The 24,559-nt window shown below is 48.8% G+C and overlaps 1 protein-coding gene across 4 annotated transcripts in view; it reads right to left on the bottom strand.

Moving 5' to 3' along the window:
* Nucleotides 1-24,559, bottom strand: part of TOX2 (TOX high mobility group box family member 2) — a 136,758-nt gene that overhangs the window by 93,802 nt on the left and 18,397 nt on the right. The window contains exon 1 of one of the 4 annotated variants that reach the window (XM_084537705.1): nt 21,946-22,045. The exons of 2 other annotated variants lie outside the window; for them this stretch is intronic. In XM_084537705.1, the coding sequence (XP_084393831.1) occupies nt 21,946-21,987 (42 nt within the window). In that variant the 5' untranslated portion in view covers nt 21,988-22,045. Of the gene's footprint in view, nt 1-21,096; nt 21,184-21,945; nt 22,046-24,559 lie in introns of those variants that run through there. One more of the 4 variants, XM_084537708.1, reaches the window with a different exon arrangement.

Genomic DNA, 24,559 nt, shown 5'->3' with positions numbered 1-24,559 from the left:
TGGCTCCAGCACTGTGCTGCTGACACTGAGTGACAACCCGTCCCCAAGCTCCTCTGACCTTGCAACCTGGCTTGCTTGGGGTCTTCCCCCTCCAGCTTGTTGAGCACCACCATCAGCATTCATGGCCAAAGGCCGCTCACTGCAGGGAAAGACCCTCCTGGCTTCCTACTTTCTAACAGACAAAACCAAAAATGCCCAACAAGGAGACACAAAATCTCAGCATCCTGGCTGCTCACCTGCCCCAGGTGTTTGGTGACAGGGAGCACGGAGCTGCCATGTGTCGTTTTGGGTTTTGTGATCATGACAGAGCAAACGCACATGAACGCTGGCCAGAAAAGTTGGGTACATCACACGATTCTTTGGCTTTCAGAGCATCATCCACCACCGGTGGAGTAACTAGCAGCAGAAATGCCCTCCACCAAAAGGGGTGGCCAACCTGCATGCCAAGACCCCCTACATGGCAGCTGCCCCACTGCCGCCCCAGCTGGTGGGATGGGACAGGACAGAGCTCCACGCTCCCCTGGTGCTGTACTCAAATGACCACGGTCCTCAGCTGCTGCTCCCTCCTCGGAGGCATCCGGCACTACGTGACACTTGGCCAGGCTCATGCAACCCGCCAGGATGAGGAAGAAGAGCTAAGCTATAGCAAGGACAGGATAGTAGGAAAAATAACCAACCGACCCAGAGATTTTGACCATTTTGGACAGGTTTTCTTGCCCCCATGCTCCATGACATCTCCTCCAGCTCCGCCCCAACAACGTGCACAAAACTGGGACATCACAGCAGGGCTCCATGCACGTGGAGAAAGCACAACCAAGGGGCAGGAGGAAAGGAGCTGAACAACAGCTCTACAAAGCTCGGGGCTGCTCACTAATGCTTGCACAGCATCCAGGCAAAATCTTCCTTTGCATACACAGCGCCACAGTTTTAGAAGGTTCCTACCACCTTTGGGCCCAAATTTCCATTAAGCAGTTACTTGAACATTTTTTTTTTAACAGACTTTTCTGTTTTAAGATGAAACCTGCAAAACAACAAAAACAACAGCAACCACAAAAAAAGAAAAACAACAGCAGCACACGAACGAAGCAGCCCCAAGCCAAGAGGCTGCTCAGCTCTGCAGCAGGTGAAAGCGAAGCCCATGTTTCCAAAAAAACCCTGTCATTCAAATGCTATTTGAAAGTGAATGAAAATGCCAACCAATCAACTCCACGGCAGGATTCAAAGAACAATATATCCAAACCTCAGCACTGCGGCCAAGAATATATTTGCAACGCAGGAACACTACAGCAGCAGCAACAGGAGCCGTTTGCAAGAGTAAATGAGGTTATTTTGGCAGCAGAGCGGATGTAGCAAACAAGCCACTTTAACTGAATATGGTAAACAGAGATGGAGTGATTATAGCAAGAATGAATGTAATAGGGTTCCGAGTTGCTTTGAATTGCCTCGACTGACCACAATATCTGATAAAACCAATGGAAAAAGTTTTGGTTTCCTCTTGCATATAATTGATTATCTTGCTGAGATCTACTGTTTTATACACACACACACACACGCAGCCCTCTGAAATTCAGTTACTTGGCGATGCTGCCAGAAATAACCCAGAGCAGGAACAGTTAGATGGTATTTATTTTTGGCTGGGGGGCACAGGCTCCAGAAGTGAGAGAGGATGCAAAGCCCTCTCCTGAAATAAACACCTGGGGGTTTGCTGTTAGCAGCTGAGATAAAACTGCCCGAGATATACACCCGCTTTTAAGGCAGGGAGGGAATAATCCCGGGGGGAGAGCGTGCAGCGTGCCATTAATCCAAACTACCTCGGGGCTCTCTCCCTTGAGAAAGAAATGCTGGCTTTGGTTTAAAAAAAAAAAAAAAAAAAAGATGCAAACGTCCATTGGAAGTTCCCCAGCGCTGATGGGGTGCGGAAGGAAAGGGCCCTGCTGCAGCCCCAAGCACTGGAAGGGCTGCGGGACTGGAGATCAGGGCAGGTTTGTGAGCAAGAGGATCAGCGGAGAGGGCAGGGGCAACAGCAGGGAACAGGAGCAGCAGGCCCCTGCTCTTCCCTTCCTGCTGTCCCGCTCCTCCTGCACGGGCTCCTGCAAGCGAGCAGGGGGCCAAAGGAGCTTTGCAACAAGGGAGAGGGGGGCATGGAGACCGTCCCCATCCTCCCTGTGTACATAGCCTTCAGTCATGGAGAAACAGGGGGTCCTGAAAAGGCATCTTCAGCCAAGACCCCATCCGTGGCTCTGGGCAAAGCCGCCCCGGAGCCCCCTCCCCAGCCCCAATAGCTGGGGCGTGCGGCAGCTCCCCGCCAGCAGCGGGATGGAGCTGAATATCCACGCAAACAAGCTTCCCGCCTGCAATTAATTTACTTACTGAAATAGCACTCAGCCAAACCTGTGATTAATATTTCCTCCCCAGGCTCCTAACATGACAAAACAATAATTAATGAAATAGGAAAGCGAACCGGAGTTACAGTAAGCGTAGAAGTGCTGTTGTTCCTTTCACCTGCCCTCCTCTTTACCCCTCCTGGCCAAGCTTTGTGTTCACAGCTCCCAGCCCCACTTCCCATGGCAAAGCCCTGACCGTGGGGCTGAGTTTTGGGCACACAACACATTCCATTTGCATAAATCATAACCCAGAGGAAGATTTACAAGAGTAGGAGCAGGGGCAGCTTGCAATGTGCACGCGAGTCCATGCTTTTTGGTACTGCATCTGTCCATGCAGCTTAGCAATTAAAAACAATAAAACAACGGAAAAGTGGGTGGAAGATCCAATCCAGAATACCATATGCTGTGCTATTTTTCCTTCAGCTTTCAATATCCACCTTCCTTTTATCCTTTCTCCTCTGTAGGCATCACCCCCCGGGCTGAGCTTGAAAAATCCCACCAGCCAGGTCTTCGGCCCCAAAGCACCCATGGGTGAAGAACAGACTGGGGGTTCTCAGGGACCGCTCCCAGGTGGGCTAAATGAGAAGAGGGTTTAAAAAACAGCTCCAGCAGCACCACAGCTCCTCTCTCGAAGCTGAGAGCTTGAGAGCTGGTGTCAGCCCTGGGCAGGTAGCAATGATATGGTGCCTGTGGTGGCCTGGCCTCTTGCCACCACGGATGGCAAGGCTGGGACCCTTTCCCCCAAACCCATGCCCCTCTCAACTAGCAGTCTGTCACCCAGCGTCACATCTTGCTTTTAATTTAGGCTTTGCCTAATGGCGTTGATTCTCAAAGCAGAGGGGGAAAGCAAACCTCCCTGAGCCTGCACCCATGGCTTTTGTGGTGGCCCCAGCCGAAATCCACAGGGATCTCTGCACCGAGAGAGGTGCAGGTGGATGGACCTGTGTAGAGGTGAGTGCAGAGCAGGGCAGCAATCCTACCTCACAGGTGTGCTCTGAGGGGATGTCAGGGTATATATACACAGCTTGTTGATGGGGAAAAAAATATCGCTTCTACCTAAAAATATAAGGTTGTTTCAAACTGTGGTTATAGAGCAAATGTTTAAATAAATTATTGCTTGAATTTTGCAATGGACTTTCTCAAACTTTCCTTTTTATCTGCATCTCTAAAGCACAAATACATTGTTTCTACAATCAGAAAACCCAGTAAGGAAGGCTGCCCGGAGCAGTTGAAGTTATACATAGTACACACAGACACACACACAAATCCACACCCATATTTTTTATATACACACATATATATATCTGTGTGCACACACACACGTGTATGCAGATGAATGCAGTCTCCCCTCAGCCTGCTACCATCCACTGGAGCCAGCCACACATCGTGGCGGAGCTGCCCCTGCTGCATGGGAGACACCCACCAGAAACCTGGAAGAAATTAGCTGTCGGGAAGATTAAACACAATTTTGAAGAGTCTTCCACAGCTCCTCTCTTTCTCCTCCCCACCCCCTGTAATTAACACAGCCTTTGGACAAGCATAACCCATACTTGACTCATGCAAATAAAAGCATCTGCTGATACACGTTCTGCTCCGTGACGGCTGTGCGAGGCGGGGGACATGTCACTGTGACGGCTTGTTCCTCCACTAATGACTCCAAGATCAATGGCACAGGCGATGGAGAAGTAAGTGATTTAATTTTCCCATCAACAGATTACACAGGTACACAAAGCAGTCCCTGTCAAAGAAGCACGTTACCTTCATTCCTCCCACCCTTCAGCAGAGGCAGAAGCACGATCCTATTGCCTTGCCCATTTTTCATTCCTGCATCCCCTCTGAGACCCTGACCACGTGAAAGGCCTCACAGGATGCTTACTTTTATTTAGAAAAGTTAAATGTTTATGGAGTACTTTCCTTGCTAGAAGGAAATCTAAGCACTGATAATTGCCCAGATTTGCAAAACATTCAGAAGAGGAACATAGGGAAATAGGAGGAGGAAGACAAAAAAACTTCAGAAAAACCTGGAGCAACTGTATCTGACACATGCACTGGGTCCTGGGAAGGAGGAGAAGCAAACCTAATAATCAGATGAAAAAAGCAGATTTAACAGGGTAGGACTGCAGCAGAGAGCCTGGAGGGGAAGCAGGACACCAGCAGGTAGGGCTTCACTCCCTGCCTTTTGCAGGGAGTGAACATTTCAGGGCTTTAATTTCATTAACGGGGGAGCAGCAAGGTGAAGAACACCCTAGGGCTTCCCACTGCCTTAAGACTCTGCTCGTCCTCTGAGGGCTTTTTGAAGGCCTCATCCAGGAACTGATTCAGCTGAAAGCATCGGCTTCAGCAACCTACCCTTCCAGTCAGCACCGATTTCTACTCGGCATTGGGTTTGGAGATTTTTCAAGCTTGGTAATGAACATACACTTAAAAGTCAGTTTTCTCCATCCTCAAGAGTCTCACGATTTACTGCGCCTCTTACTTGAATTCATGTATGACTTGTGTTTCCAGACATTATGTAATGAGGTTTTTGTGGTCCATAGAGCTTTCTTACTGATTCTCTTGTTGATGCAACCAACAGCAGCAACTACACACAAAAACATTTTTAGAAAAGTTCTCAGTGTTTTACCCTGTACACTCCAAAACCCATCACATCAAACACACAAAACCCCCGCTACCTTAACTCGTAAAGGTAAAAAACAATCCGAACACCATGGGCTCACGTTCTGGTGGGCCCAAAGCATACGAAGGGTGTTAGCATTGCTTCTCACACCCCTCTCAGACTGAGCTTTTACAGCTCCCATCACCAGTTCTGATGGAGAAGTTGTGGCAGCTCTCAGCGGCCCCAGGAAGGTGATGGGCTATCAAAGGGTCCTGCGACGGTTGGAGGTCGCGAGGAGGAACCGCTTTGCACCCAGAGCTCTCCAGCACCGCAGCTCCGTGGCAGACAGGAGCTCCGTGGCAGCCTGGGCTCCCCAGAAAGCAGGAACTCATTTGCTCCACTTTTAGCTGCTGTTTCTCAGAAAGCATCTATGGCTCAAGGAAAGTATACACAGCTCAAAGCTGTCCTTGAGGCTACTGGGTCACAGAAGAGGAAAACACAAAAATAGGAGGTGACACGTGCAAGTATTTACTGACAGTTTGGCCAATCTGCCCCTGTGCAACGAACACTTGGCTCCTGTGGATTTTTACATGGGCCCTTTGGAAACCAGCATCTGGCACATGGAGACACCTGGGTCCATTCGGTCATGTTGAAATTTCTGCATCGAAACCAATTAATTTCACTTTTCTGGTGACATTTCTACCCAGCAGGATGGTTTTACCTACACTGTAATACACGGCTTGTGGGAGGTTGCTTGTTTTTGTGCTTGCAGTAAAAAAGACCCAGTTTTCATAAATACTGAAAGTCTAAGCTCCGCTGAGGTCAACAAGCACAACCGAAAGTCCCAATATCTGGGAAAGATGACTAGAAAAAAAGCCTACAGCCTGCTCTCAGCTTCTCCACTTAAACTTTCAGGCACAAAAAATGTGGATTTAAGTCAACCATGCATCCACAACAATTTGCGGATCTGATTAACTACCACTGAGCCCTATTAGTGCCTAAATACCATTACGAATCAAATGCTTAGGCAAAGGCTATGAACTGTGAATATGAAATGGGAGGCCAGTATGGCAATTTTGGCCAACTTCAGACACACAGCCCTGGGACAGACACAAAGAGAAGAGCTCCCACCCCCTTGAGGAATCACCAGGCTCGTCACCTCATCCTGGCCCATCCAGACCAGTTGCTGTTCTGGCTCCTGACCTCCCTTTCAATTGGGGAAAATCAGCTCTTAAAGGAAAGAAAATTGTAGATTTGTTGAAATAACATCTTGCACACATCTCTGCTGGAGAAGCAAGGCAGCAAATGGCTTTTTGGTGAAAATGGGAACGTGGCCTCTCTGCCACCCCAGGCCGTGATGGCTCTAACCAGCGTGGTCGGTGTCAGGCGATAAATCAGGTGCCCTTTAGCTCCGCAGCAGAGCTGTGCACATAGCATGGCACCGAAAGCAAGAGCTATTACCAATATTTTTACTGACAGGTGATAAATCACATGCCCTTTAACTCCTATGTACCAGTTGCAAATTTAGTTAATTAGAAATTCATGCTCACTTCTTTTCATGTATTATTTCCTGCTCGATTTACATGACCTGTCGTTATTTGAATACTTGCTGGGATTAAGGCTCTCATGTGCCGAGCGAGCATGAGTGCGAAGCACAGAACTTCACTGCAGAGCACCACGACCTCTAGTGCTCTGCAGTCTGGAGAAATTATCAGCAGTGTAAAGTGCAGCAGCGATGAAGAGCGACTGAAATGTTTCGTGAGCATGCGATGGGAAAGTGGACCCCTGCCAGTGAGCCCAGCAGGGATGGCTTGCAAGCATAAACCCGGTGTTACCACTGAGATCCTTTGCTGAAAGTGTAAAAAAGTACAGATAACTTTCTCAGGCATGCAGAAACATAGTTTTTGGATATTTTATTCCATTGCAAATACATATAAAAGCTCTTTGGCAATTGTTTCTATAGGTCTTTCACTAAGCCCTGGGCAAGGCCAGCCTCTCAGAGCAGCAAAGCTCTCTCACGGTGCTCTCTGGTACCCAACACCCATCACACTGGGCACCAGGCCACCCAGCCCATCCCAGTCACCCTGCTTTACAAAGTCCATACCAGAATTTACTTTTCTCCTCATTTTGGCAAACTGTACCCACTCTCATTTCCAACAACTCTGTCCGTATTTTTCTGGGGACATTTTTGGGTTACCAATAGAATTTTCAGCTCTTGTACAAAAGGGCATTTGTTAAAATATTCCCTGGCTGCAGAAAATTCATAACAGATACAGAAACCCAGTCATAATCACGGTAATTTTTTTAGCGCTCCTCTCCCAGACAGAATTATCAGCAAAAGCGGGGCCCTGTTATCTTCAGGAGCGCTATACGATACGTTCATTTTTTCCCCTCTATAAACTTCAATTATTAATGATGGAAATTTTTCCCTGCCTATTCTTCCCTTGGCTGGAAAAACAGCCATTAGTGACATTTGCTGATTTAAATCTAATCCTCCTCATCTACATGTCGACAAGGCTCTGTTTGACTCTACCCATTGATCCAGCCAGGAAAGGGTACTCTATAACTTAATCTGATGTCAAACCATGATGCGTCCTGTAGGAAATCGGTGCTGTAGATCTCCGTGCTATAAATATGTCACCAGAATTAACTGGAAGCACTAATAGGTCACTCAATGAGCTCCGCGGTGCAGGCAGGGCACCGCGAGGCTGCTGTCTAGGTACCAGTGATTGATGACACCAAAAATGAGCCAGAACAGAGGGCTGTCAGCCAGCCTGGAGACAAGGGACTCGCCGACATGCTTTGGTCGCCACGTGTGCTGGGTCCTATCCCAGCTCTGGTGCTTCTCAAACATTTTGTGCACTTAAAAAAAATAATTAAATCCTACTAACAATAAAATCTTAGAAAATCAGTAGGCTCTCTTCCAGCTCTCCCATCCTGCAGGGTTGCCCCCCTGCACCTGCTGCCTTTGGGGAGCTGGTAGAGCCAAAGGAGAAATCCTGGACTCCCAGCCCAGGCAGGAGCTCTCACCTGCTATCAGCATACGCCTGTCCTGGTTAGGTCAGCCCCATGACCATCACTGTTGGGTCACTGCTCCTGACCAAGGTGGCCAAACCAGGCTGTCCTGGAGCTCTCCAAGGAAGCCCATAGGATGTGACCATGCAGGGATGCTGGGGCTGCTGGGGATGGCCACCACAGCCTGTAGAGACCTGGCTCAACAGGTCTGGAGATGCTCTACAAGATGCACAACCTTGCCCAGTGTGAGCCGGGATGCAGTGCAGAACTGCTGTCACCCCCTTTATCAGGGGTGATGTGGCTGCACCATCCTCTTTATCTCTGTCAAAAGGCCCTGGAATGACACCTGTCCTCACTTCCCTACGGCTGCACCCAGAGCTGCTCAAATGTTTTTCCACTGTGGTCCTTTTCAAACTGATGATGTTGCTTTTGGTGCCATGTCCCCCTCCTGGCCTGGCTTCGGCCCATGGTGACCACATCCAGCCTGCTCCAGCCACTGGGTTGCAATTTCAAGCCATGTCATGGCTTGAAACCTTCCTCTGACTGAAAGGTTCCCCCAGCCCCATGGCAATTGTAACCACTTGGAGGAAAAAAACACTACGACACCATTTTCCTTCACTCATGAACCTCACCTTGCACACAACCCAAATCCTGGAAGAGCACCGGGCTCAGCCCCCGGGACCTGTCCGCCCCGCGCACAGCAAGCAGCCTGCAAACTTCCACACCCCACAATGTCTCTTCACTCTCTCCACAGCTTTGTTCTCTGGCTAGGAGGCAACTTGGACCAAGCTGGCACTATTTTCAGCCATGAGAGTGCCAAACTTCACCCTTTATAGTTCATGCTGAGGTGTATCACCAGGGATGGGACAGGCAAGGCTCCAAACACGCACAAGCATGGAGAAGCCAGGTCTCCCACGCAGCTCCAGTTATCCTCACTGAAGTCAGAGCCCACGAGCAGACCTCAGAGTCACCAGGACTGCCAAACCCAAAGTCAGCCCGACCCCCCCAGCTCTCCTGGATGAGCAGGGCTCCTTCTCAGGGCTCCTTCTCAGGGCTATTTTTATGGCTATAAATTATTTGTGCCGGATGCCTACAAAATGGAGATGTTGAGTCAGTTCCTCCGCTCAGGCGAGTGCAATCAGAGCCATCTTCAGAAAGGGTCTCTGAAATCTTTTCGCACCTCATTAGCTGGGCCTCCTCATTAAAAACAAGTAAGTCCAAAAGTGTTTCAAGAAACACCGAAATTCATTCAGATTTAAAACCTGACCAGAAATCACTGGATTGAGCAGCAAACATGTGACAGCAGCATTCAGACTTGAATTTACTGGAACCTCGCCCATTTTAGAGGGCTCAAAACCATAACAGCTCCCTGGTAATCTATCATCCTTAACGCCACGACCGGGGGCTATCCTCAGCGCTGCTGTTGCAGGCGTGGTTATCGTGCTGCGCTGCCGGTGATGCTGGGGGAGCCAGGTGTTCACTAATCCCCAGCCACGGAGAACATTATAATTGTTAGCGCTGCGATGATAGCGAGCGATTTTAACAGGCAGCTGGTATTAACAGACTCACCTCCACCAGAGGAGCCGGCAGCATCTACAAACAGAAACTGGATTTGTCCTCTATTTACCTGAGCAGATGTTCACTGTGATGCTTCCAGAATCCTGGAGCTGGATATTTGTCAGCATTAATGGGATTTCCAGGAGCTAGTTTGCTTTAGGAGCTCATTTTCTCATTCAAATTGTAACCATCACCATTTCTGTTTTGTGTTGCCTCTCTCACTCATGATTATCTTCCAGAGTGCTCACTTTTCTCTGGGTCACTGAGCGGGGATCTGTTCTAATTACCGTCAGCTTAGCTTTTGTGTGGCATCCTGTCACACCAGGATCTGGGCTGCATAAATAAGCCATGCATTTGCTCTTTGTAGTCTTTGCTAACCAAGAGAGAGCCCAGCTCATGTCACCCAGCAGACTGCCTTGTGCCACGAGCTCACCTGAAACAAAACCCCGGGGAGGAGGCACCACGGCTCGGAGGAGCCCCCATGCTCGCCAGGTCCAGCACCATTTCATTCTTCAGTTTATTATTCATCTCTGCTTGGAAACGGATGCACTGCCTCTGCTAAAACTCCCTGATGTGGACGCTGATCAGCCAGCCCGAGGGGATGAAGTCACGCTAATATTGATCACAGGGCAGCAGTCACTCGAGAGGCTTGCTAAATTAACAGTATCACTGCAAAAAAAATCTTGTGCCTCACAGAAAGGCTTAAATCAACACTGGAGCGTTGCCCTCCCAGCCCCATGCTGGTCCCGAGCCACGTGCCATACAGGGAGGTATAAAAGCTAATTGTCTTTAAAGCCTCAGATCCTCCCTGATTGGGAATTCACAGCCCCTTCCGATCAGATTTTGCATTTTGCTTGTTGCGCTCCCGAGATTGCTATCAAAGAGGAAGACGGTGGTTACGGGACACGACAGAACTGCAGGATGGAGATCTGCACGTGACAGCTTCAAGTGTTTTGGGTGTGCAGTGGCTGAAACAATGTGGGTGCTGCCATCCGTCCCTTTTCAGGGAACATCCTTCCAGCATCAACAAGCAGGAAAGGAACCACAAGAGCACTACGTGCTTCTGGATCACAGTGGAGAGGGCACCAAGCATGAACCAGGGCAAATGCCTCAACACATCAGAGAGCTACTGAGAACTACGACGTGCCACTGTCCCAGGAAGAGGAGAAAGACCAGCTCAGGTAGCTTTTTAACAGACACAGCTCCTGAGGCCAGGGGATGAGCAGTTCGTGAACAAAGCAATCAGAGCTGTGTCGGCCAGACACAGACATCGGTGGCCGCGAGGAAGATGGGACCCAGCCAAGGTAGGAAGGTCAAATATCTGGAGAACAAGGCAAGGATGGGCATACAGGTAACGTGATGGCCACACACGTGCTGTACCACTGCTTTTTCTTTAACATGTCTATTTGCTCTAATAAATGGTATTTCCATAAAGAGAAGCTTCATGGCGGCTGTATAAGCAGCCATAGGAACACAAGTGCTGCTTTGAGCCAGTTCAGACCCTCCATGGTTGTCAGTGCTGATCCCCAGCCATGAGCTTGCCTGGGGCACTCAGCAGCCAAACATCCCTGACCAGAGGCCAGTAAGGGCCACAGAAGTGGTGAGCTGCGGCAGGAACCTTAACAAATTTAAAAAATGGTACCATACAAGATTTATTTATTTTTTTTTTTACTAAACCCAACTATTTTCTTCTCTCCTTTCCAGGAAGTGACACTGCTGTCACCCCTCCTGGTGTAGTTCAGGACTGCTGTCAGGACACAGAGCAGTGCTTGAGGCTGCTCATTCATGTTGGCTCCAAGCTGCTTCTTGCAAGCACTTGGACTGAGCATTCATTTATTCAGCTGCTAAGCAGTTACCCGAAAACCAAAAATTAAGCAAGTCAAGCTGCTTGCAAACAACCAACAGGTTGGGATTCAGGCACATAAAGCTACTCCTTAAACAATGCCTCCAGGCAAGCACATTCAGCAAAACGCAACAGCATCGGCACGCAATTTGTGAACAGACAGAAGGATCACAGTCACACAGGAGCTTCATTCACAATTACAGACTTGGCCCATGCTGCTGGAACACAAACTGCCTGCAACTCAGCGTGTCCTTCAGCTGACATCTGCTGCTCCTCTGATGCACAAGGACTTTCAGTTTGTATCAAGTGAGAACTGTGGCTGAAAACCTTAAAGAATAAGCTGCTTGCAGAGGGGCCCCATAATTCAAGAGAATCTTATCTGAAGGACTTTGTCTTTATATTCTTATCAGAAATGTTCTCCCATTCATCTGATAACATGCAGATATGATTCTTCGTAAAGATGCCAGTGACAACAGGATCTCTTAAGGGTGAAAGCAAACTGAGCCAACAGAAGGTGTTCACCTGGCCTTTAGCAGGAGGGCAGGATGGAGAAGACACCTGCTGTGCTCAAACCACAGAGGTGGGCTCCGTGGCGCTGCTCCAGCAAGACACACTATCGGAAACACAAAGACGGGGCGGAAGCATGATATCAGCAGCACTTCCAACAGCTCGACACGTGGCTTCTCTTCGAGCGTACTTCATTGCCAGTCATGAGTCATGACTAATGCTGAGCACATCCTCAACAGAATAAGGCCAAGGCAAAAACCACAACCAAGTGTCAGAAGCATTAAACTAAGAATCATTTCGCCTTCAGCTGTTGGCAATGCTGGAATGAAAGTTTAGAGAGGACTTACATGTTTTTTATCTGTGTCTCGTTACCCTGGTAGTTCGGTGCTATGGCCTAAAGACTGTGTGAGGCTATGGGGAATCAAGTCCTCCTGTATGAAGGGCAACCCCAGCCAGGATATTGCTGTCATGAATCAGCAAAAGCTGCTAAGCCCCTTTCTCTACAAGATCTATGCTTGCAGTGGGGTAAAAGGTGAAGAGTATCCCCTTGTTACCATAATTTAATAGCAGAATATTGAAGAAACGATGTATCTCCCATTTTCCAACTACAGCACTTGATTTTCCTTCCTATGCTCTAGGATTTACTCTCAAAACCCACATGCCAACTTAGCCAAGCAGTCACATCATTCTAGTTTAATGTAATCCTCTGCTGGAGGATTTGCTGTACCTGGTCAGGCCAATTAACTCAATGCATTTCTTTTGGAAATAACCATTGTGCTGTGAAGCTTCAAAAGAAACTCAAATCACCCCAACAGCAGAAGCCATGACGTCTGGATAATGACACAAATTAAAAGCCCATACTGCCTGGAACCCCAACCAGCTGAAACAACATGGGGGAATCAGCTCTGACAACACTGCTGCTTCGTGCTCCTAGTCCCCAGCCAGCACCGCACACAAGCAGTCATGATCAGCAAGCACAGAGGTAAAGAGAAAGAAAGGAAATAACGTATGAAGTAGAAGTGTTCGATACTTGATATGATGACCAAAAATAAAGTCCAAGCCCACATATCAGATACTATTTTGCATCTTTACATTGAGCGTAGGTACATCTCCCTTCAGCCTTAAGGGGCTGAGCACCTATTTACCCCGCAGCAGATACGCCAGCGGACTGGCTGCACCTTACGCTGGGAAAACCCAGCCCAGCCAACTGGGTACAGCAGCCCGCAGCCCTCACCCACGTCACGTCCATCGGTCAGCACGAACACCAGACCTGGGTGTGTTCCAGCACTGCTGTTGGAAGGAGCCACACCAGAAGGAAAGCTTCTGGAGCCCTGTAACGTCCTTGCTCGGGGGTGCAGCCTGAGCTGGCGTGGGTTTGGAGCACGCTCGCTTACACCGAGCATGAACACGGCTGCTAACAGCAAGAGCCAGGAAGAGCAAAGTCACAAACTGGCCAGAAATATTCTGGCTGCTTTCATGTAGGGAAAATAGAAAAAGAAAAAATGGAAAACAAAACCAGAAACGGTTCATCAGATAGTAATAGCTAGCTAAAAACAAAAACCACAGTCACTTAAGGCTCGCACACAGCGATGTTTCTGGGGCACTCACCTCCTGTTTTTGTTTCAATTAAGACAAAAGCAGGGCTGTGTGTTTTTTTTCTTCTTTTTTTTTTATTAAAAAAAAAAAAAAAAAAAAGAACGAAGAACTACTAACCATCACCAAAGGCCAAACCAGGCCCCAAGCCCAGGAGGGGGTGGACAGTCTGCACCTAGAAGACGCAGCCACCGATAGGAGCTTTACCGGGCTCACTGGGAGGCCTTTCTGATGCATGCAACCCAGCAATTCACTTCCACAGCTCTCCCCAAACCACACTCAACTTTACTTTCATCGCATCCAGGTCCCTTCTTCCCTGCCAGAGAGACCTCCAAGACCCACACTCCTCCTGCATGGCTTCGTCCCCTTCATTGCTGATTTTGCCACGGTCGCATTGATGCTGCTCAATGTCCACAGAGCAGCTGGACCAGAAGCACCAGGGTTTGTTCTTGTTTGGGAAGGGGGAAGGAACATCCCACATACTTTGCAGGAAGAAAAGGAGAAACAGGATGGGTGAGATCCAAGCTTCTCAACTGGTCACCTGCAGCTCCAATGGAGAATCGCTCTTATTTGCAAGTTGGTGCTAAATAGTCCTGTTGAATTAAAAAAAAAAAAAACAACTTATGTGCATTCTGCTCCATCTTTAGTTCTACCTGGCAAAGCCTTGGTCTGCTGGGTCTTGGGGCAGAAAATCAGAAGTGGAAGAAAGGCTGAGAAAAAAGCAGAAGAGGGCTGAGCTGAGCACTACAAAGCAGCAACGCGATGAGTCTGAAATGAAAGCAAGCATGGTTTCTTGCCCCAGCCCTCCAGGTCTCTCTTCATCATCATCTTCACCACTTTTCTTACAACTTCATGACATCAACAAGGACAAGAGTGGGAACAGTGCTGTATTTTGGGGCATTTGAAGACCAGCAGCATCGGTGGGGCAGTACAGTGGCAGACACGGCCACATTCCCTCTGCTGCTGGGACATCCCGGTCATCAGCACACTCCAGTCATCTCTACCCAGCTGCTGTCCTACGCCCAACACGCATCCTGGGACGTCTCACAGCCCACTGCATTTTCTGCCCTCCTTCTCCATCCATGCCCAAATGTGCCTGGAAGCACATGGACTTCCATCAGAGGCAGGGCTTTAACAGAGTTATCCTACGCTGCACCAAGCTACAGCTACATTCAAATCCTAGAAATTCCCCAGGTTCTGCATCTTAACCTCTGTTCATTTTACATCAAAATGTGGCCCTTTTTATACCTCCCACCTGAAAAATAATGAGAGAGAGGGAGAGAGAGAGGCAGCCAGAGAATGAAGCCTTCCTTCCTCCTCCCCGTCAATATTTTATCACAGCAAACACCTGCCATGCAAACAGCCCTGGGAGAAACAGGAGGTTCGTGGAACTGCCTCAACTGCAACACAGACACCACAGGAAACAAAACAACCTGCACAAGCAGAAGAGCCACGCTGCAGCACAGCCCACAGAGCACATGTTTGTGCGTTTCGGAGGGAGACGAGACAAATTCTGCTTTTTTTGCTGACAAGGGGGTACGACTGCTTTGTCCCCGCTGATTTTGGTTATGACTTCTTCAAAGGGGCTTGCAAGCAGTGGAAAATCTTCTCCAGATAGGCTCAGCTTTGGGGGTGAACGCACTAGTCAAAGGCAGAAAAGTCACTGCCTGCAATGAGTCACGAAACTTGCAGGTTTGGCAGTAGGAACCTCCCTCTGAAAGCACCAGGAGTCACAGCAAGATGGTGCATGGGGACAAAAGACATCAAAGAACAAGCAACACGGAGAGCCATTCATGCTTTCCTCTGAAAGATTCGGATTGCAGGAGCTGATCAATCCCCCCTGCCCAACCAGGCAGCACTGAAAAAAATTACTAAGTGCAACTTTTACTGAGTCTGATAGATGTGGGGAACTTTCCCATCCCTGCATCTTACCTGTGAGACACCAGCAGTCCTGGGAAGCGGCTGTGCTGCTGCCGGGATGACACCTCTGGGGAGTCACCACTTGTTTATTATAGAGCACGCAGGGATCAGAGAGACTGCAGGTTATTATTTCTATTTGAGATGTGATTTCAGGCTGTGAGGCCAATTTTAGAGTGCAGAAGCCTGAAATAACTCCATAGGCCAAATGTATGACTTGTAACAGAACTATCACACTCACTTGTCATTTTACTAAAGACCTGCACGACCCCATGACTTGTACACGCACCGGAGGTGTCAGTCCCAGGAGCTGAAAGCATTGGTGTTGGAGAGGCCGGCGTTCATTTTGTCTCAGTAGGATTTCTAAGCCAGCAGATGCCATGGTGGGACAGCTCTTCTCCACACTCACATGCCACCGGCTGGCTGCTGGAGCCGTGCTGGGTCAGTCCCAGGAAGAGGCCAGCAGCACGCAATGCACAGCACCTCCAGATGCTGCTGGATGCCCCAGTGCCCACGTGTGACCAGGGGGCCCGTCGCATAGTGCACATCTCGTACATCATCATCTCCTGGGCAGGAAGCTGCGCAGTACCTCGCTTCGTGGTACCCATCCCTACTGGCTTTTTGCCTTTCACATTGCAGCCACCCATCTCGATCCTCTCCCCCCAGTCTGCCTCCATAGCCAGTGCATGAGAAAAATCCCCATTTTGAACGGGTATGGAAAGGCAGGACAAATACCAGGCCGTGTTTTTTTGATAGGAGCTTGAAAGACCATGGCACGTTTTGGGTAGAGACATGCCCTTTTCTGGAAACTGGATTTGTAAATCTCTCAGGGCACAGCCTCATGTCACACCTGGAGCAATGTCACTTGGCCTTGTGCAGGGACAACACTCACAGACGCCCACGGTGCTGGCTCCTATGGAAGGATCTTTTTGGGTCCACCATGGGGATAAGAAAAAGTCCCTCTTGGTTAACACTAGTTTATCATGTCTATAAAAAAATGTTACCAAACATGAAATTGCTGTCACTGACTGCATGAAGTCCATCTGCTGCAAGAATCACCACTGTATCAGTAACACTCACCCTCCCCTCTCCTGCTCATAAAATAGCCCCTTTGCTGCGAGATCTCTGCCCAGGACATGCAGCGTGGGGATAAGACCAAGCTGTACTATATAGGAAATATTGAGAAATCCAGTCTTGTTGGTAGAGGGATCCTTTCTAAGCATGAAAACCACACAGCCATGATTGATGGAGCGGCTACACTTTCAAACACTTAGCTCACGCAGGCAATCCCAAAAGCCAGGAACAGAGCCCATAAGTGAGCACGTACAACTGTCTGCAGAGACAAGGGTTAACAATCTTATCTGGGGTCACCAGAAGAAATTCCAAGTAAAACCCACAGCACGCAGATTTCCTGCTTTCTAACCCAATGCCCTATTTATACCTCTCTTTCTTCACAATGCCAGTGACAGCTTTTTCCTCGCTTACAGGCATGTTTCCTGCTTCTTGAGTTGTGACTTTCATTTGTAGCTCATTTCCATAACCTCAGAAATAGAGTTTCAATGGAAGTGTTAAATGTACTGATAAATTCTTCTCGAATCTTAAAGCTATTGGCAGAGAGAATGGGGGCAATTTACCCTGTATCAGCCAATTGAAAATTATATATTTCAAAATCCTTTACCCGAACGCAGCAAGGTTTATCTCTGGCTGATAAGGTAATGCCTTGCTGCTGGTGAGACAAATAACAGAGCCAATTTCCAAAACACAAAGTCCCCAGTAGGATGGCAAATAGGCTCATCTGTGCCCAGTGACCTTCATGGTCTTCATGGTTAATCACGGCGTGCAGGCACTAACTCCATGATCACACACAGGCACTGCCCCAGAGCAGCACCTAGCCATCGCTCACCGCTGTCTTCTCCATCCCCACCTTGCTGGGATGGATGAAGCATTTTTCTGCAAGTCGCTTGCATATTTACCAGGAGCGAAGCACAGTCCTGCTGCACGCCACAAGCCCTATTCCCCATTAAAAAGAGCAAAAGAGAGGAAAGAGAGAAAGAGAAAAAAAAGACGGTCTTGTCCAGTCCTTCACCCTGCCAGAGCATCCTCAGAAACCCTGCCTGAGCACACTGCACTAAATAATTAGGACACATGGGGGGACTAAAAGTAAAGAAAGAATAAAGCAGAGATTTGCTGCAACATTTCCACTTCGATGGAATTGGAAACAAGACACAAGTTGCCTGTTCTGTAACTGAAAGTGGCTGCAACCGAGCAATGGGATATGGACAGGGAAGGAGGCAAGCGGGGAGGAAAACACAGACATCACCATGCCTTGGTGTCACAGCTGCAACGTCAGACATGGAAAGGGAGAAGAGAGATGGGAGCTGCCTTTCAGCAGCAGGCTGAGGCACTTGAACAAGACGAAGCCATGTGCTAGGAGCATCCTGCGGGAAGCAGCCCAGGACAGGCTGCCTGCCTCCAGACAAAGCCATCTCCTCCTCTAACATCACTCACAGCACACACAGCTCAGCCAAACTTCTCACAGAAAGTCCAGACACCAGGATCCAAAAGTGCGAGATCCCTGGAACCGCAGGCACCCAACGTGGGGAGCCCAGGGCTCAAGCCAGGAGCACAAGCTCTGCCACAAGTCAGTGACGCATCCTCGCCCTTCTTCGAAAGCTCTCGGAGGTATACACCCATGTACCTTCATCAAAGCGATGTGTCACCAAGACCGAAACGGCATTATATCAAAAATTAAGCTGAAATCATGAACATGAACCAGAGGAGCAAGGGGACAGGACCAGACAACAAAGCAAGCATCTGACCGCAGCTGAGCTGCTCCCAGGTCCTGCTTGCACACAGAAACACAGGCAGCTCTGAGCCCCCTATAAAATATTTGTGCATCCTACATAATTTAGAATCCCATTAAATAACTTGACTCCCCTATTTTTTCATAGCAGCCAATTCCATGAATTTTGCATTGAATAAAAATTTAGCAATCATAGCAGTTGCTAATTTCTGTGCTGTGCTCAGAGCAGCCTTTCACTTCCCCATAATGATTTTAAAACATTATCCTGCTGTTTCCTTTTTTCTATGCCTGGCATTGAAGAGCTCTGCAAAGTATTTGAATAGTGCTGCTCTGGAAAAAAAAAATAATCTGTAAGGGAGAAAAAATTAAATTCAATCATCACTTTACCCTCTGTGAACTGCGAAAGTCTTGGGAACATGAAAAGGTGCTTTCTAAAGGATGTTAAGCATTCAAAAGATTAGGCTGCAATGTGCAATTAAATGTGTTCCACAAACCTTTGTCAGAGTACCCAAAACCTCACTTCTGCATGAACTTCAAATCCTCCCACTGGGAGCTTGTTCAAGTGGTTTACTTTAAACCTGTACTTCAGATATTCCATACCTTTCACTTTTATAATTCTTCAGCATATGCTAACACTGGCAGAGTTAATAGTAACTGACTAATTTTAAACCCTATGATTACTGGAGCTGATTTATATAGTAGCTTCACTTCACAATACTGTGAATCATGCACACAGTAATTGCCAAGTTCAATTTTAGCTCTGTCATACTGAAGCATTAGTTTTTATGCCTCAGCTGTTGCCTTCTCCATGCTGTAGAGGTAAGTTGATAATGCAGTAGGTTTTGCTGTTAAATATCATAATATTATGATACCCCATGTCAGATTCTTACAAGCTTTGTGAGCTGTGCATCATCTATTAACTAAATACTTTATTAAAGGACTGGTTTGAAAAGGCTCTATTCTAATTTACCTCAGAACAGTGAATACTGGGAAAAAAAAAAAAAAATAATGATTTAATTCACCGCCAGAACTGACTTGATGGAGAAAAACACAAAAAACACTCATCATCATCAAAGCTTGGTGGTGGGAGATACAAAGGGATCAAACCAGAGCCTGTTCAACCAGTACTGGGACCAGACATGCCCCCACCTCCACCAGTGCACTCTGGATTAGCGCCCTTAAATCCTGCTGACCCCTCCTAAGGGTGAAAGGGGCCCTGGCACCCCTCTAAGCACTGCCAGGAGCCGTTTTACCCCCAAAGCAGGTAGCTTCATTATACAAAGCTGGGCATGACCAATAATCTCCTAATACCACTTATACTCACTCATCTCTCGGGCTTCACGCTTAAAGATTTTATTTTATTTTTTAAATGAAATCTGCTCATATTGAATGTAACAAGCATGGGGGAACTAGAACTGCCCCCTTTTCCCATTCACATGCACCGCTGATGCTTAAGATCAGTCTGCTGGTAATGTGAGCAGAAGTTCCTGGCTGTCACAGAGGGCTTCAGGCCATCAAGGGATGCTCCAGGCACTGCCCATGGGATGGGGCCTGGCACCACCTCTGTGCCAGGCAGGAATTCCCCTCTGGGTATGGCCATGGCAGAGGAGTGGGTGTCCAGGGCTGATTTCTGCAATCCTTTGAATGATGCAATAGAAACATCGCCTGCCTTCACACTGACCTGTCTTCATCCCCAGGTGCAGACAGAGATCCCAGCCCAGGCCACCACCTACACACTGGGGACCGGGGACCCTGGCGATGGCACCGCTCGGGCTGTGGCTGGCCATCAACCACATGGGGGAGATCGGAGAATTGAAGAGTGGCTCCAGTTGGAAGGGACCTCAAAGCCCACCCAGCTCCAACCCCCTGCCATGGGCAGGGACACCACCCACTGCACCAGGTTGCCCAGGGCCTCGTCCAACCTGTCCTGGAACACCCCCAGGGATGGGGCACCCACAGCCTCTCCGGGCAGCCTGTGCCAGGGCCTCACCGCCCTCTGAGGGAAGAATTTGCTCCTAACCTCTAAACTAAAATCCCCCCTCTTTTAGTTTTAAAACCATTCCCCTCACCCTGTCATTATCTATCTGAGTAAAAAGTTGCTCTCCATCTTTTTAAAAGCTCCCTTCAAGTACTGAAAAGTTGCGATGAGCTCCCCCTGGAGCCTTCTCCTCTCCAGGCTGAACACCCCCAGCTCTCTCAACCTTTCTTCACAGGAGAGGTGGGCATCTCCATGGCCTCCTCTGGACCCACGTCCTTCTGGTGCTGGGGGCCCCAAGTACTCCAAGTGGAGATGGCCCAATGAGATGAGTGTGGAAGTGGATGAACTTCTTTTTCAGTTTCTTCCCCCAGTTATCCAAAAGGAAAGGCAATGAGGTGACATGTTGAAGAGAAAACTGCCCACAAGCCTGGAGCTGCTCACGGAGCAGTGTCTGCCCCGCTTGCGGCCATCTGGGAGGAGGAGGCAGGACATTTCACACGGGGAGAGAGAAAGGGGAAGGAAGAACGTGAACATTTCACCAAACATGTAGTCACTGGGAGGAAGGAATAGGATTCATGAAATTTTCAGCTTTGGTGATTTTGGTAAAGCCATAAACCATGTGCCTTGCGAAAGATACATCACAAGTGAATCAACCAGGGAGTCTGGAGGTGGGACTCTGACATCTAAGGCCCCCTTTTGCAGCCCACCAGGGGTGCCAGGCCAGTCCCATTTCTTTTAGGGCCTTTTCTGAAGGCAGCACTGATGGAAAGCTGCAGCCTGTTGCAAACCGCTGGTGGCTGCACCAGGCCCTGCGTAACGCAGCTGTAGCAGGCTGCTGGCATCTACACCCCCAAGGGACCTCCTGGAGCTAAAGGAGAGCCTAAACCACGCTTTCTCACTTACATTTTCTTCAGGACCATCCTTGACCTGGTGTTTACTCAGTGCCTGGTGGAATCCCTTCTGGCCAACTGGACCACGTGTAGTTGCAGTAAGACCGCAGCTCAGTTTTTGCAGTCCCCTACGTTCAGACAAAGCCTTGCACCCCCGGCAGCCCCAAGCAAAGCCAGCAGAGCTCCCCCTGCCTGCGCAGGGCTGGGACTCGCCACGAACTTGCCTGTGAAGCAGCTGGGCAGGGTTGCACCCTCCGGGTACCTCCCTGCCACGTTGGCAAGGGCTGGAGGAGCTCCCACCGCTCCCACCACCAGCCAAGTCACTTCACAGCTTCCCACCACCCCTCGCAGAGCTGTTTCCCACTGGGACAAGAGGGAAGAGCAAAGAGGCCCTGCCGCATGCAGTGGGGGGAACCCAGCCCAGCACCAGCAGCACACACCTGGCACCAAAACCGGTCAGGATCTGAGCCCTCCTCCAGGATATCCGAGTCATCCCCACCTGTTTTACAACTGGAGATAATGAGCCAACTGCAACCTGAAGCTCGAAATAGAACGGTGACACCTTTGCACAAAAAGATCTTGACTTCTCTTTTTAATGCTTTTAGTTGCTTTTAAAGTGTCACTCACTGCGCTGAAAACAAAACCAAACTAAAAATGGCCTCGTTACTGTACGGGAAAGGAAAAGAAGCAAGCAGGTGGCCTTGACTGCACAAGCCTCTTACCGCAGCATTATGTTACTAAACCGACTGTTTACACAGGTCTGAAAATTTGTTTGCAGTGAGCATGTAGACAGCAGTGCTACCAGATGTTGTTCTCCTAATATTTGCTATATTACATCATTGGATACCGCTGGAAAACCAACCTGTGCCAAACTCGCCGAGGCCTCGGCTTGCTGTGCATGCATCTGCAGCTCCAGAGAGCTGCCTCCTGGACACTGCTTGGACCTGGATGCACAGAAACCTCCTCCCGTGGTCAGGGCTGTGCGTGCAGACAGGCTGCTGGGGGTGGAAGCCAACCCGCACCACCGGCAGCTATTTATGCAGTTACGGACACCCAGAGCTGCAGCAGTGAGAACTTTCCTGCTCATCCCACCACGATATGTCACATTTAGGCAGAGTTAGAAAAAAAGGCAAAAACTAGAAAACCCCCAAATGCAAGCAAGAGTTGGTGCTTCTCCTCCTTGGGTTCACTGACCTGTATATCAGGTCACTGCTCCCAGTGAGCTCCGCTGTCAGATACAAAAGCTTTAAGCACTTTGCTGGGGCGAGATGCTGCTCCTCCTCCCCGGGGTGAGCGGAGGGAGGAGAGAAGGAAAGGAGCATAAAGAATTACATCAAAAAACACATTTCCCACCTGGCCTGTGGAGACTTGCACTGCACATCCCCACGTCAAGCTGTCAGCTGAAGCACCAGCCCCACCGGGGCTTACCTGCTCCACTCCGCACTCAACTATCATAACCCCAAAGTGCTTTAAAACAATATTCCTCTTACAGAGATGTTATGGCAACAATTATTTTCATGTTTAAGCTAAGCAAATACAAAGGTGATTCTTTTGTAAACAAACTGCCATCACCACAAGAAAAAAAAAAAAAGATATCAGATATTCTCCTCCACCCTCCACCATATGGTAAACTTAACTGCACTTCTTCCTCTTCCCGGAGACGTACTCATTGGCAAACACCAGCCTGTGCAGCAGCATGATGAAAAAACTGCAAGACACTGCCCTTAAAATCTTCTTGCTTAACGAAGTTAAGAATTTCTGTTTAATGTATATTTAATTTCAAGCTCTCTTTCTCCCTTTCTAGAAAAGCGTAACTCCAACGACATTATTTCTAAATTACTCCCAAACATTATGTTCTTGGAAGTACTCCCAGCTGTCTGTGACTTACCACTGGGCTTCATTTTTCCTACCCATCCCACCAGTTCTGGAGGAGACTGCGATTGCTGCTTACAGCCCCATAAATCCAAAGACACCCCAAGGAAGCAAACAGAGGTGCTCCACGCAGAGCTCTGGTCATTGCATCCTGTACGCCACCACATTACTTGTTCAAATCATCCCCGTCCCTTCAGCCCTGCTGTACCAGGTCTGTAACTTCAGATTACACTTGGGATAAGAGCACCTGGCCCGTGCTTGCACTAACAGTGCTCGCCTTGGTGAGGAATACAAGTTATGGAGAGCAGGGGATGGACAAGTTATGGACGGGCTCTACAGGGCATGGACGCCAGGTGCACCAGCTGGCTCTTATATCTCCAGAGCTACCGAGGGGTCATTGAGTACTTGCCATAAACTTGTATGGTGGGGCCACCATGCTCTCAGTTTCTCTAAGCTTCCAAGACAAGCTTTGCATGAGCACGTTTGGCCTCTTTGGTCAAAAAGGCTAATGTGCCACTTTACATGCATCCCCATGATTTTTAAACATCAGATTTGACAAGCAGCATGAAGATACCTGCTGCTCACAGGCTTGTTTTCTCTTCTGAAGCATCCTGAAGTTGCCACCGTGGCCACCACAGAGGTGGTTTCTCTGCAGGGAAGCTGAGGGCTGAGGTTTGTGGGTGGCAAGGAGCATCAAGATGGCCAAGCCGCTTCACACAAGCACCCCCAGGGTCAGGGCTCCAAACAGGGCTCCAGGGCACATACTCATCTCTAAAAGCCCCAAATGCCAAAGTTGCATTGCGTGATGTGTTTTTTCTCTCTCTGCCTCGCCAGCTTCTGCAGGTGCTTTGGGCAGGGCAGGTCCCAGGAGCAACAACCCCATGGCACACTACCCCAGTTTATAAAGCTCTTCTGTGGCAGAGGCCCCACAGCAGCACCCCCTGCACAACCAGCAGCTCCTCAAGAACTTCGTTTGACCATGCCCGATGCACAGAAGCAGAAGTGGCGACTCTCATGATCTCCCACCACCACCACAGATGGCATTTGGGGCTGAGACTCAAGCGGCCAATGAGCACTGACAGCATCCTGCACACCCGGATCCATCAATGGAGAACAACTCGTGGCCACGCCACTGGGGACCAAGGCATCGGACCTCCTGCCAAGGAGCCAGCCCCTTGGCACTTTTACTCTGTGGCACTGTGGGTTAATTGGATGCTGTGACAGGAACAGATGCACAGCTATCTTCAGCATTATCAGCCTGATAAAGGTTAATTCATTAGCCAGGAGAGACGAGTTCTGCCTTCATTTACACCTCCACAGAGTCACCAGCTCGGAGGAGGTTTCAGAAATGAAACCTAGGAAAATTTTATCAATGAATTCAAATCTTGAGCTAAATCAGGAGGAGGAATGGATTTACCCTAATCCCCTCCCAACATCCATCAGCATCACCTGCCAGTTCTGTGGGATTTAATCTCCTTCTAATCTCTCACAAACATTGGAGTATGTGGGGAGGAGGCTGGGCACACAGCAATGGTGGTTCTCTCTCTTCAATTTTGGCTGCCAAATCACATTAAGAAGCACTTAGAAATTCATTAAAGTCTCTG

This window comes from Aythya ferina (assembly GCF_964211825.1).
Source record: "Aythya ferina genome assembly, chromosome: 16".
Taxonomy (NCBI): Eukaryota; Metazoa; Chordata; class Aves; order Anseriformes; family Anatidae; genus Aythya; species Aythya ferina.
The sequence above is the reverse complement of the archived record's forward strand: the minus strand, read 5'-3'. Positions and strand labels throughout refer to the sequence as shown.